Below are 13700 nucleotides of genomic sequence, written 5' to 3'. Positions count from 1 at the left end.
TGCCGCTGTCCTGATGTCTCCCTGGTCCAAAGTTGCAGGACCAGGGAGACTCTGGTCCTGCAGGCCTGGAGTTGCCCACCGCTGCTCTAACACATGAAAAAGATTTCAAGGTAAACAACCTGAAGTGAGTCAGACGGGAGGAGGGGTTGTTTTCAGGGTGAACTGTTAGTTTTCCGTCACACAAAGTCTTTCACATTAGTCTCATTTAATTGTCTCCCTATACCATAAGTCTTGCTATGTGACTTATGGCAAACTGATCTCTGCAGCTCCTCCAGAGTCGCCACAGGTCTCTGGGCTGCGTCTGCCTTTAAAGCTGCAGTATGTAATCAGTACTAAAAAGAAAAGGTTTTGCTTTTTTTACATATTTGTTGAAACTGTCACCATGTTGTGACAGTTTCCTCTCTGAACTGCTATCGCCGTCTGAAGAAATGCACAGCTCAGTCAAAAACAGGCAATCAGAGCCAGAAGGGGGGACTTAGCGCTGTCAATCATCCTCATGTACTCACTGCTCAATGTGGTAATCGCAGAGAGACAATGTACCATTAAAGGAAAACCGTTTATCTGCCGTCGGCACCATAATGAAAAGTGAAGGGACATGGTGGTAAACATTCCCCTGTCCAAACATTTTTGGAACCTGCTGCAGGCATCAAAATGAAAACAAATCAGTAAAATGTTCCCATTTTAACACAAAATATTTAATCGTTTAGTGTATTCAATTGAGTATAGGTTGAAAAGGATTTGCAAATCTTTGCACTCTGCTTTTGTTTCAGTTTTACACATTGACCCAACATCATGGAGTGGGGACTAAATGAGTGAACTGGCTACTGTTGGTAATCTCATATGAATATTTTATGTAAATGAAAAGTTTTCATTTATTTTATAGAAAAAAAATATATGCGTATATATTTTTATAAATGAAAGGTGCAGGAGCATCAGTCTGAAAATCTGTGGTTCTGCTCACCTGTCAGTCAGCAGCATTAGAATCTGACAGTCTGGAGCAGCTGTTGCTCATGATGAGCTTAGAAATGTTTTTCATTTGTTTTTCAGCAGTTTCCACTCACAGCATATTAGGCATGACTGACAGTTTTTGTGGTTGTGTTCAGGCACTTGCAGCTCTTGCTTCATATCGGGAGAACATGGGGGTGTTGGTCAGAGATTTCAAAAATACTAAGGGGCCCACAGACCCCGTTGGTGTAATGCAGCTTTGTGTAATATTTTTATGTGTGTGTGTGTGTGTTGTAAGCTTTCTTCCCAATTTAGCATGAAAGTTCTGTAAAAAAAAAAAAAATCTGGGTGGTAATATTTGAGAGAGAAACGTTTCTCAGACAGATGGTTTTAATTAACTAGACAGTCAAAGTGCTTGTTTCTAATTATTCTTTATTGTTTTGTTTTCCTCTACTTCAGGCTATTAAATTTCCGTTATTCCTGAAATTTCAATAGAGTCAAGTCATCCGCGTCAATGCACAAGCTTGGAGAAAAATTGGAATACTCTTGCTTTTCAGAAAGATGCAAAAAAAAAAAAATCCACGCCAGCAAAACTCTCTAAATGTCTCACCACAGAAATAAAAAAACTCTAACGTTATCACAGGATTTCTAAAGATTATAAAGGAATGCGCCTCTCAAGTATATGTGCTTTTTTTTTTAAAGATTTTTTTAACAAATAAATGAGGACTACATGTTAAAACTTGCATGGATCCTCTCTGTTTGTGTCCAGGCATCATCAAGGTGGGACGGTGGAACCCTCTGCCCATTCACTTCCTCACAGACGCGCCTGAAGCGACCGTGGCAGACATGCTGATGGAGGTCTATCACATGGTCACGCTGCACATTCAGCTGCAGAGGTCAGACTTCCTCCTTCCAACCAGCTCTGGTTTCAAAAGTCTGTAGGATCGCAGCTGGAGGTCAGGTTGTTAGTCTGCAGGGCTGCCGATGCGACTGTAGTGGTTTTCAGATGCTAAAGCCCTGATGGAGAACTATCTGCTATCTGTCTGCGTCAGGTGTTCACCGGGATTGAAGGGGTCGGGGGCTGGGGGGTCTGTGCTTCGGTACGTCCTGGTTCCAGAGAAGAAATGAAGCAGAGTCCTGATGAGCAGATAAGAACTGATAAACTCCACATGAGAGGGTTTATTTGTTTCTATTGTCGTGGCACATTCCAGCTAGGCTTGTTTATGTGTGTATCCAAAGCAAGGGCAGGGCTCCTGCGCGACTATTTTTCAGAGTCTGACTCATTTATTTAAAGCTGAAAATAAAATAGCTAAAAAAACCAAACAAAAACAACAAAAAAACAAAAACAAAACGACAGTAGAAAGAGAGAAGTTCACGATGGAACTCTAAGGTTAAACTCTCCTCTGACTCCAACTGATGGTAGCACGACCTACTTTCTGACTCATTTTGGCTAATTATTTATTTGACCACTTGGGGGCACTCAGACTGTGTTTAAAGTCTGACTTTTTTTTTACATTTATATCATGTTAATATATTATTTAATCCTCAAAAACATAGCCAGAGTGTTGCCTTGATTCTTTTATGCATGTTCGAGAAACTCTTTGATCTCCATGGCAACCATCCAGCTGTGCAAAACCCCTAGGTGAACCTAACAACCTCTTCAGAGCTGCAGTTTCCAAGCGTCTGCCTCACAGAGCGGCTCTTTCCCACGACGCCCCCTCTCAGCTCCTTCAGACTAGCCAGCAGCAATTAACAAACATCTGATGAGTCGATTATGTGCGCTACTTCTCTGAGCAATGCTGGTAAAAATGTTGTTAAAGGGTTAAAAGATGAGCCACGTTGTGATACCTTCCTGAAGGCGGAGTTTCAGACAGAGCAAAGCTTTCCTAAAGAGAAACAGGCCCAATTTCAAGGTGTTAAATTTCAAACTCAAATGTCCTTTAATTGTTATTTGATATATACAGCATTCTTATAGCAACTGAAGGTAACATAGTTACTTGGTTGTGCTCTAAAATCTCACTTTGTGGCTGGAAAACACATAATGCTGCCCCTTTAACCAATTAACTGTCACCCTCAAAACTCTTATATGTTATCCAATATGTTTTGGATATTTATGACAATAAAAGAGGAAAATGTTTTATGCAGTATGCAGGTCAGGTGTGCTCTGTAGGAGACTCAACCACTGTTTACCAAACTTTCTTCTCACTCAGTGCTCAAACAATCTTCAAATGAACTACTGCCACCTACAGGACTGGAGTGTACATCTGGTGTATCTGCTCTGGTGTTCTTCCCTCTTTGAAGCAGACAGTTTGTGGTTCTGACTCATCCACAGTTCTTATGATATAGACTCCTCTCACTGTTACACATGGAGCCAATTTAAAATATTACAATATTCCCAATATTTCAAAATGCTCAATTAAGCAAACTTGTAGTGTCAAAACTATCAGTTTTACAGCATAAAGGGATTAGGGACATGAACATGTTGCTTTAAGGAGCAGCCTTACATTTGTTTGCCTCTAAATACTTTTAATAATTATGATGAAGTGGTTCTCCTAACACGCCCTGTGTAATGATGTAAAACACGTCCCAAACGATTAGCGTGACTGATGCGTTTGTGTCTACGGATAGTAATGAATGATGTGTGTGTCTGTGTGTGTGTGTGTGTGGCTTTGATTTGTTGCAGCTTTGCGAAGCTGGAAGATCTGCCCTGTGAGCAGTGGAACCACGCGACTGTCAGGAACGCTCTGAAGGAGCTGCTGAAGGAAATGAACCAAAGCACTCTGGCCAAGGAGTGTCCTCTGTCTCAGGTAGGCCATTCAGGAGGAATCCACCTCCAACCTCCCAGGAGACCGGGTTCTGGTTACTGCAGCTGCTTCATGCCAAGCACCGTCTCCTCAGCCAGCTACAAGTGTGGCACCCGGCCCTGCTCCCATAATGTGTGCAATGTGTTTGCATGTTGTGTTTAACGCCATCTCTGGTGGGGGTGTCGATGGCTGCATTAATTGCTAGCATATGTGTGTGTGGCTGGAGATTCCCCTTCTGCACTGTGCTGGCTCGGCTTTCCATGGGTGGCTTCCAGTCATGATTAATGTTTCTCTGCTTCTATTGTGTGTGTGTGTGTGTGTGTGTGGGTGTGTGTGTGTAAATGCTATGTGGGTGTTGCGTGAGTCAAAGCATTTCATATGTTGTTAGTTATTATTTATCTTTTTCCTCTCTCCTTCCCTCAGAGCATGATTTCCTCCATAGTGAACAGTTCTTACTATGCCAACGTCTCCACTGCCAAATGTCAAGAGTTTGGCCGTTGGTACAAGAAGTACAAGAAAATCAAAGGTAAGGCCAGCACTCACGCAGTCTGAAGTATGGTTTGGGCGACATGGACTTTACGTTTTATCATAATATTTTGTGGTAATATTGTGATGATTATAAAAGTGATGATAGGAACTCTTTATTACTGATTTTTTTTGTTTTGTTTTAGCTAACACAGCAATCACAAATACAGCTCTTGAAAAACAAACTTGTTTGTAATATGCTTCTTTAGGATCCCAGTTATATAAAGAAATGGGATTTGTTTCACTAATTAATATTTATTGGTAATTTCCTTGAACAAGCAGAGGAGAAAATAGTAAAACTAACAATTCTGTGAATTCAGACAGTTTAGTTCTTTTTAACTTCATTAACTGAAACTTATGACAACAATAAATAGGAATTCTTATCATGATAAGAAATGTATCACGATAAATGTTAAATGATGCGATAAATGTCAACCCATAATTTTCAATACTCCTAAAATGTCGAAGCAAGAGGATGTCAACAACATGCAATGCAGTGCTTTCATATTCCATGAGATTATTATTTTTACCATGGTTCTTTAACAATATATCCCAAAATTAACTGAAGTGAGAATGAGGAAAAAATGAAATGCAAATTTTGATGAAATGAAAAATTAGTCTTTTAACAAAGATTTCCGATCTGCCGTCTCCATAAAGCTTTGATCCTGTGTCCGATAATGTAATATTTAAGAATTCTAGAAAATATGTCAACAAAGCTTTGAGACGGACTGATTGCTGGTCAGCCAGGTTCAGTCATTTTAAAACAAGAGCAAACACATTATATAGCTCATATAAATACATTTTTTTAAACAAGTTTAGCATTTTATACGAGCAGTTAGCATGAATGTTATAACAGTTCCTGTGCAGGCCCTTTCCTCAACTCTGAAATTTACTCTGAACTCTGAACAACCACCTCATCCCAGTGGCAAAACATTTTTCTAAATTCAATTTATTTTTGTAATTCCAGTGTCGACGCAGCTACTGACTCTCTGCTCATTGTTTTAAGCAGGAGACTATCTGGAGAAGATGTGGACTGGTCGCGACGCCGCAGACATTAAAAGTAAGACTTTAACTCTCTGAGGTCGCTTTTGTTTTTTTGTTTTTTTGTTTGTTTTTTGGTGCTTGTTTAACGTTGCTTCTCCTGACTCCAGTTGAGAGGGACAACATGTCGGACTTCTGCGTGCTGGGGCCGCGGCCCCCGCCCCACCTGGCTCAGCTCAGCCACCTGAGTGCCGGCGGCCCCCTCCTCAAAGCCGGATCCGGGGACCCTCAGGCCCCGTCGCAGCCGCTCCAACAGCCCCCTCCGCCCCAACAGCAGCCATCACCTCATGGCCCCCTCCACCACAGCCCCCCTCTCCGCACAGGACAGGTGCCTCCTCCTCCTCCACCGCCTCCGCCGGGTGCGCTGCAGCCCCTGCTGGGGCCAGGTGGGCTCCTCTCGCCACAGCTCTCCCCGCAGCTGGTTCGCCAACAGCTCGCCATGGCCCACCTCATCAACCAGCAGCTGGCCGTGAGCCGCCTGCTGGCCCATCAGCACCCTCAGAGCCTCAACCAGCAGTTCCTCAACCACCCGCCCATCCCCCGGGGTTCCTCCAAAGGAGCGGGCGACCATCCCGGGAGCAACCCTTCGGCCGCCGAGGTGTCCTCTGAAATCTACCAGCAGGTCAGGGATGAGCTGAAGAGGGCCAGCGTGTCCCAGGCCGTGTTCGCCAGGGTGGCCTTCAACCGCACACAGGTATGAGGTCTGGCGCATCGGGCGCTACGCTGTCGGCTGTTACCATGTGTTTCACTGAAAAAGATGAGTGAATATAGCCCGACTTCAGTCAAGGTTTTGTTAACACTCTGTTGGTGAATTAAAATGTTAACTTTAATCAAAAACATTCAGTTTAAATAAGTTGAGAAGTTTTTGAGGTAAAACGGTTTTAAAAGTTAGTTAAGTGTTATGTGTTTTCCAGGCACAATTTGTAGCACAATCAAGTAACTATATTTCCTCCAGTTGTTATAAAAATGCTGTATATTTTACATGTGACTTAAAAGAAATTTGGGTAACACTTTATTTGAAGGGGTGTTCATAAGACTGACATAACATCTGTCATGAACATAAAAGAGTCTTTATGAATGTTTATGACAGTTGTCATGAAGTGTCATTTGGTAAATAATGACACTTTTAATGCAAAGCTGCTCTAAAAGTTGCATTGAAAGTCCATTAAAAATGCCAACTTTGCATTAAATTATCATAATTTACAAAATCATGCAAAGTTGGCACTTTTAATGGACTTTTAGAGCAACTTTGCATTAAAAGTGTCGTTATTTACCAAATGACACTTCATGACAACTGTCATAAACATTCATAAAGACTTCTTCTTGTTTATGACAGGTGTTACGTCATGTTTATGACAGTGTCATGTCAGTCTTATGCACACCCCTTCAAATAAAGTGTTACCCAAATTTGACTTGATTTAACGCCTTGTAATTGAGCCTCTGTCATTTAAGAACCTTTGCTCTCTCTGAAGCTCCGCCTCCAGGAAGTCATGACAACATCTCTCCTCTAGTAACATTTAACGACATTTTACCAGCTTTGCAATAAGAAGTAGCTCCTATGATGAGTTCAGCTGATCAACAGTCCCACCAGGTGTTTGCTAACAGCTGCTTCTAGTGAAAAAGTGAATAAACCGTGACTGCGCGACAGCACTTTTTTAAAATTTTATTTTACTTGAAAATACTTATTTAAAAAGAAAACTATTTGACTGAAACAGCTCCTGGGTCTTGGTTTTAACTTTTAATTTTTTTTTTTTTTATTTGCTCAAATTTTGACAGAAAACATAGAAGTCACCCTCACTAAAATTGCACAAGTTAATGTTACACAATCAGTTAAATTAATAGAAGCTAATGGGAACTTGGAGGCAACAAATTTGCATATATTTTTCTTAAGTAAAGAGAACTAATTAGGCTTTACAGTGTGTGATGCTCTCCGTAGCTTCATACTGTTGCATTCTCAGCCGCTGAAGACACACAGTGGCCCATCCCAAGCATCAGAACGTCTATAATGGAAGGGCTCCTCTCTCCTGTCCTGTGGTCCCTGTGATTAGCAGCAGCTTCCCGGGTCATTGGGTCCGCTCCCCCGCGTTCGCAGCGGCACAAACACCTGATGCATTCAGGCTGCTCTGAGCTGGTTACAGCACGCCCCATTAGGCCAGAGTAACAGGAGGAGGCTCAGGGAGGCCAGGTGTGATGGAGGGAGGCAGCTTTGTGTCTGTTTATAGAGCCGCACTTACATGTGAAGTCACCCGGTCACACACTATCAACAACACGCTTACCCTCTTTTAGCTTTTCATATTCGGATTAGAGCATCGTGTTAATACCTGCCCTGTATTCAGGGAACATCGATGATCTCATCAGAAATGATGGCAATCAACAATTTAGAAGCCAACGATAACCAATGGCAACATTTATTCATTAAAAAACATTTTTTATTGGAGTCCAGCAGGTTAAATGTTCTCAGCCCAAATAATGAAATATCTATTTTTTGAGTACATCTTTGAGGAGAAGACTCCTGCGCAGATGTCCACTTTGTTCTGTTGTTAGATCCAGCTGAGAAATCCCACTGGAAGCTATGTTTCTCCACCAGACTGAACAAGGAATTGGTTTTGCTCATTGCTAATACACAGGCTTGTCACAATGAATCAATGAATCAATTAATTGCATGATATTTAAAAGCAAGCTCAGTAATTTGTATTTGCATAATTTATTGTTTTCTCTTTCTACCAAAAACTGGATGACAAAATTCTTCAGGCTGGTGTTTTGGTCTCAACTAGATCTTTCTTTTTTTTTTTTTTTTGAACGACACTTTTGTTTACAGAGACTTTATAATTTATTTATTTATTTTTTCTGATTTTGTTTATTTATTTTGGATATTTAAAATGTCTTCTAGTTCCAGCGTTAAATATTAGACGCTCATTGGAGTGTCTATTATTTAATTCTTAAAGTTGATTGAACTTTAAGAATGTGTCTTTGTATTTTTATACCATTACTATTATATCACTTGAAAATAGTCTCAAAACAACAATATTATTGTTTATCGCAATAATTTCTGGGACAATTTATCGTCCAGCAAAATTTGCTATCCTGACCGGCCTACTAATACACAGTATGTGTTAGCTTAGTTAGCTTACTAACTTATTAAATGACTTATGCATTTACACGGTAACTTACTTACACACCCACTCACTTACGTTCAGGATACTCTATCTGTTTTCCAAGATAGTCCTTTAGGTAAGGCAATATGACATTCATGAGCACAAGAATATTACTAGAAGTTATTTTATAAATATGCTTTGTTTAGAATGACATGGATCACTCTGCAGGTATAGCCTAACGTTGCCAGTTGTTTGGCATCTAGAGTTTCCTTCTCATTTAGAAACAGGAGGCAGTTTTAGCTGAAAACAGGATCAGATGCTAATAATTGCTACACGTTGAACATCAAGATCATTGCTTAAATTACTGTCCAACCAATTAAAATAAAGTATTTTCTCATAAATACTTACTACTTATAAAAATAATACAAAAGTAAAAAAATGACTAAATAATCAAATGGATCAAAAGGAAAGTAAGTCGACATCAGTAATGTTTTTTATAATAAAAGCTAATATGACTTACTTTAACTTTAAAAAGTTGGAGTGTAAAACTAGTCAAATGAACGACATTTAAAATATTACACTGTGTGATATTTGTTTTAAACAAATAAATCCTAGAACTGAAATAGTGGTTGAGAACAATCTGTACAAATTAAGATGTTTTTGGTTAGCATTAATCTATCAAACTGGATTCATCAAATTGACCAAAATCCCCTGGATTCGGTCCTGATTTTCCTCCATTACTCATTAACTGCAACCCAGTGTAAAAACTCCAACTTTTCCAGTCGGTGAAAACATTAACACGGGCATGTTCTGTAATATCCTAATTACATCAACCCAAAAGCAGCAAGTCAGATCTTAAATCAAATCATAAATCTGCTTTGACCAGTGAAAACCTGATTGGTGCATGTGTAATAATAATAATGGAGGTTTGCAAAGTTGCTCCAAGGAAAACCGCAAGATGTCTGGCCCCAAGTCTCTTTGGGGGAGATGAGAACAAAGACAAGAAGTTTGGCTCCTAATGCCTGGCCACATATCTGGAAAAACCTAAATTCATCAAATGGACACAAACGAGTGTGTGCCATTCTGAGAACGGAGCGGGGTTTGATGAGTTCTAACCCAAAAATATCAAACACACAGCGATTGGTTTGTCTAGTCAATAGCTCATCCAAACCAAAGACTGCTTTTGTTTCACACATTGCTAAACAGTGGGGAAGCGAAAGCAACTAAGTCAAACGTTTCATAAAATATGAAAGACACAGTTCAGTTTTTTTAAAGCTCATAAGCGGGTGGTATGTGTCACTTCACTTAGCATGCATTTATTGGTTTTAGTTTGTTTCAGGCCCACTTCAAAGTTCCAAACAACTCAAACGCTTAGCAGTTTTTGCGATCATTTGCATTGGGTTACATTAAGAGGAGCTGATGCGAATTGGTTTGGCTTTTGGAGATTGGAGGCGGTGCATCGTCAATCATCTTCCTGTGTGAAACGCACAGAGTGAGGAAAATATAAACAGTTAGCAGCCAAAATACCTTTTGGATGTAAAAAAACAAAACAAAAAAAAAACATTAAATCGTTACCGATTATTAACTGGCTACTTTTCCATTCAATTTTCGGACAGAAGAAGTTTTCCTTTTTCTGTTTTCAGAACATTTTAAACAAAAAGGTCATCAGCCTGTGTGCAAACGTGACCACAGGTTAAAGGCTCACAGATTAGTGTTCACATAAATCACTGTGACCTTTGCAGATGGTTGAGTTTCAAAGGGGCAGTATCATGTGAAATCAACTTTTTTTTTCAAACTTTCCATCACATTATTATGTTATAACCTAACATCCGGAGTTTTGACTTGATTCTTTCATGCATGTTTGAGAAATCCTTAAATCTCCCATGACAACCATCCAGCTGTGGAAAACACCTGATGGGACCGAGCGCCGCCTTTGAGACACAGCTGCTCCTTAGAACTGATTCAGCTCCTGCAGACTAGCCAGCGGCAATTAGCAAGCACCTGATGGAATTAATTACACAGACTACTTTAATATACAAAAACGTTGTTGTAATAGAGGAGTGATGTTGTAATGTCTTCCTAGAGGCACGGTTTCAGAAAGAGCAGGGGCTTTTAAATACACAGAGGCCCACTTTTAAGGCATTAAATCAACAAGTTGATTACAACTCATTGTGCTATAAAACAGCGTTATGTGGCTGGAAAACAAATCGTCTTTAAGACACTCCAAGTCCTCCTGGTCTTTTCCCCTCAGTACTGAAGCCCTGAACTGTCCCTTTAAATACTCTGAAGGTGGGCAGTGGGTGACAGTGGCGATGTGTTTGGGTTGTGTTGGTCAGGGCTTGCTGTCGGAGATCCTGAGGAAGGAGGAGGACCCCCGCACGGCGTCCCAGTCCCTGCTGGTCAACCTGAAGGCCATGCAGAACTTCCTGAACCTGCCGGAGAGCGAGAGAGACCGCATCTACCAGGAGGAGAGGGAGCGCACCATGAACCCCTCGGTGGGGCTGCCCTCCTCCAACTCCACCAACCCCGGAGCCCAGCGCCTCACGCAGGTTAGAAGTCTCCTCCGACCTCAACAAACACGAAAACAGAGATTTCTTTCTCTCTTTTTTTCTTTTACATCCGAAGAGATGCAAACGTTGAACTGGGCCTCTATGTGTGTTTGTGCATAGAAAGTGTGGGAGAGGAGCCTGGACGACCCAATAGCCCCGGACACCTGGGCCTCCATCTGGAAGAACAAGACGAAGATCTCCAACTCTGTGAGTTATCTGCCATCTTTAATCTGACTGCTGCCCAGAACTCCGACCCCAAGCAGCCTTAAAAGCCTCCAGAGGAGCTCGCGGTAAACAATAAAGCGGCATTCAGCATGCTTCCAAGTTCACCCAGCAGCTTGGCAGCGGCGGTGATAAGGCGCCGCCTCTGATGTCAGGGCATATGCCTATTCATGGCCGCAGCCATGAATATGTTACCCTGTTCTTATTATGGCTATGTAAAATTATCTTAGCATGGTTTACACTGAGGGAATGTAAGCGAGCTGGTCCGTGCACGTCTCGCGGATGACTTCAAACGCCGTGTATACAAGCTCTGGGAGAGCCAGCCCACGTCGGCTCGAACAGAAACAGCCCAAAGAGACAAAAGAGGGGGTTCTTAATGACTTGGATCTGTAAACACGGGTCATGTGGAGACGTGTGCCGCAGATGTGCAGAGAACGCGGCGCGTCTGCTGAGAGCGGCTCGCCTCGATCGTCAGCTGATAGCCTTCCCCTCCCATGGTTTCACTCTGCAGAGAAATCTCAGAGTGGCTTCAGAGAGGAAATGGGCGTCAGGTGATGAAGAGCAACAACTCCCACAGTGTCTTATTTCTGTTCTCCCTGAATAGCATCGTTTTTATTCCTACCTATTGATTGATTGGTTGATTGATTTTATCTAAACAGGACAGCGCGTATTAATGTTGTCGTAACCATTGGAGATTGCACTGATTCGATATTGATATCTGATATTGAAAAAAATCTAGATTGGGTATCCGTGACGATGTAACAGATCCATAAGAGCAGATCTATTCAGTCTAATTCTATGCTTTGTGTTCTGAGTGAACCAGGTTTATTATTATCCAGAATTCCTAATTCAACTTGAACCATTGGAAAGAAGGTTTGAAAGTCTAGCCTATTGTTTTTGTCAGTTTCAGTTTCTTTTTTAATTATTTTACATTGGCTGTAAAATAAATCATGTCCTCCCCCTCCTCGTTCTCGGCTACGCTGCAGTTAGCCCAGCCTGGTGTGAAAGCTATGGCTAGTTAGCGTAGCAGTTGATGACAACGGACAAACGGTTTTCCTGTAGTACTGAGTTGTTTCTCTGCCATCAACACTTTGTGAGCACATGAGATTGATTGACAGCACTAAGCCCCTCCTCCTGGCTCTGATTTGTTGTTTTTGATCGGGAGTGGTTCATTGTTTCAGATGGCAATAGAAACTCAGGGAGGAGGTGGAGCAGATTGATCTATTCAGATTATTTGTCTCATACCATAAAGTCACAACATGGTGAGATTATTAATAGATATGGAATAAAGATATTGTTCATAGAAGTTACATACTGTTGCTTTAAGGGCTACACAGGTGGCGCTCTTTCTAATGGTAACAAACAGGGTGTTTCAACACTTGCATCCTTTAACAGATCATTCTGTGACAACGGAGGCTTTCTAAGTTGAACCTCCATCACTTTGTGACCCTGCACTGTTCTTCTCTCCCCCCCAGCCGAAGCCGTCCGGCCCGGGCCCAGACCTGCCTCTGAAGCTGGAGTCGCTGGTCAACATCACGTCGGGCATCTACGACGAGATCCAGCAGGAGATGAAGAGAGCCAAAGTGTCCCAGGCTTTGTTTGCCAAGGTGGCCGCCAACAAGAGCCAGGTGAGCCGGGAGAGGAGGCTCCGACGGACTGGGGTGTTCTGTCTGTATCAGAGTCCAGAAGATATAAATGAGTCCAAAAAAATCCACTTGGAGAAAACTGCTTTGAAAAGCAACAGGTGGGACAAAAAAGATCCAGAGCTGTGATGAGATGGACTGTAGAGCTTTACCTGTGGCTGCAGCCTGTGGCGCTGTTTGCAGTTTTAGATGTCGACCTCTGTAATACTTTAAACTCTCACTGGAGGATGGAGTTTGTGTTGCTGAAAGTGGGAAAATGCCTCCATGCTCTGTGCAGCTTTAGTACACAGGAGGCCGAGTTACTGCATCTGTTCTCTGCAGCAGAACAATGCTGGGAGTCTATCTAAAACTAGTTAACATGAAGACACTCTTGTGTGGAGAAAATAAAAAGGAGATATGTGTATTTAATTATGTAATGTTAGTTTTTGAGGAGTAGATTATTGGAGGTTTTTTGTTGATGCCTGACATTTCTGAAAGCTTCCTTATCCATGCTGTGTGACCTTGCAATCCGAAACTTTCATATTTCATTGCGATTTCATGAAACAGACAAAAAAAAGTGTTTAATTGTTCAGATGAAGGAAATTATTTTTCAAAATTATTTACAGACGAAGTTTTATGATAAGTGGTGTGGATTTATCGTGGGTGAAAAACTCTAACAACTTTTCCAGTTTTTCACATGTAAGGACTAAAAGTTTTGCCGGTAACACTTTAATTGAAGGGGGTGAATAAAACTGTCATAAACATGTCATAACACCTGTCATGAACATGAATAAGTCTTCATGAATATTTATGACTGTTGTCATAAAGTGTCATTCGTTAAATTATGACACTTTTAATACAAAGTTGACATTATTCAAAATGTCTTTGTTATGACAA

At 41.4% G+C, this 13700-nt stretch overlaps 1 protein-coding gene across 4 annotated transcripts in view; it reads left to right on the top strand.

The window, feature by feature from the left end:
• satb2 (SATB homeobox 2) overlaps window positions 1-13700 on the top strand; it is a 63582-nt gene that overhangs the window by 30819 nt on the left and 19063 nt on the right. For 2 of the 4 annotated variants that reach the window (XM_007578852.2, XM_007578850.2), the window contains exons 4-11: window positions 1715-1841; window positions 3629-3752; window positions 4173-4275; window positions 5284-5334; window positions 5426-6009; window positions 10747-10959; window positions 11080-11166; window positions 12657-12809. In XM_007578852.2, the coding sequence (XP_007578914.1) occupies window positions 1715-1841; window positions 3629-3752; window positions 4173-4275; window positions 5284-5334; window positions 5426-6009; window positions 10747-10959; window positions 11080-11166; window positions 12657-12809 (1442 nt within the window). Of the gene's footprint in view, window positions 1-1714; window positions 1842-3628; window positions 3753-4172; window positions 4276-5280; window positions 5335-5425; window positions 6010-10746; window positions 10960-11079; window positions 11167-12656; window positions 12810-13700 lie in introns of all 4 variants that reach the window. The other 2 variants (XM_007578851.2, XM_007578849.2) reach the window with 1 other exon arrangement.

This window comes from Poecilia formosa, unplaced genomic scaffold (assembly GCF_000485575.1).
Source record: "Poecilia formosa unplaced genomic scaffold, Poecilia_formosa-5.1.2 Scaffold494, whole genome shotgun sequence".
NCBI lineage: Eukaryota > Metazoa > Chordata > Actinopteri > Cyprinodontiformes > Poeciliidae > Poecilia > Poecilia formosa.
The sequence above is the reverse complement of the archived record's forward strand: the minus strand, read 5'-3'. Positions and strand labels throughout refer to the sequence as shown.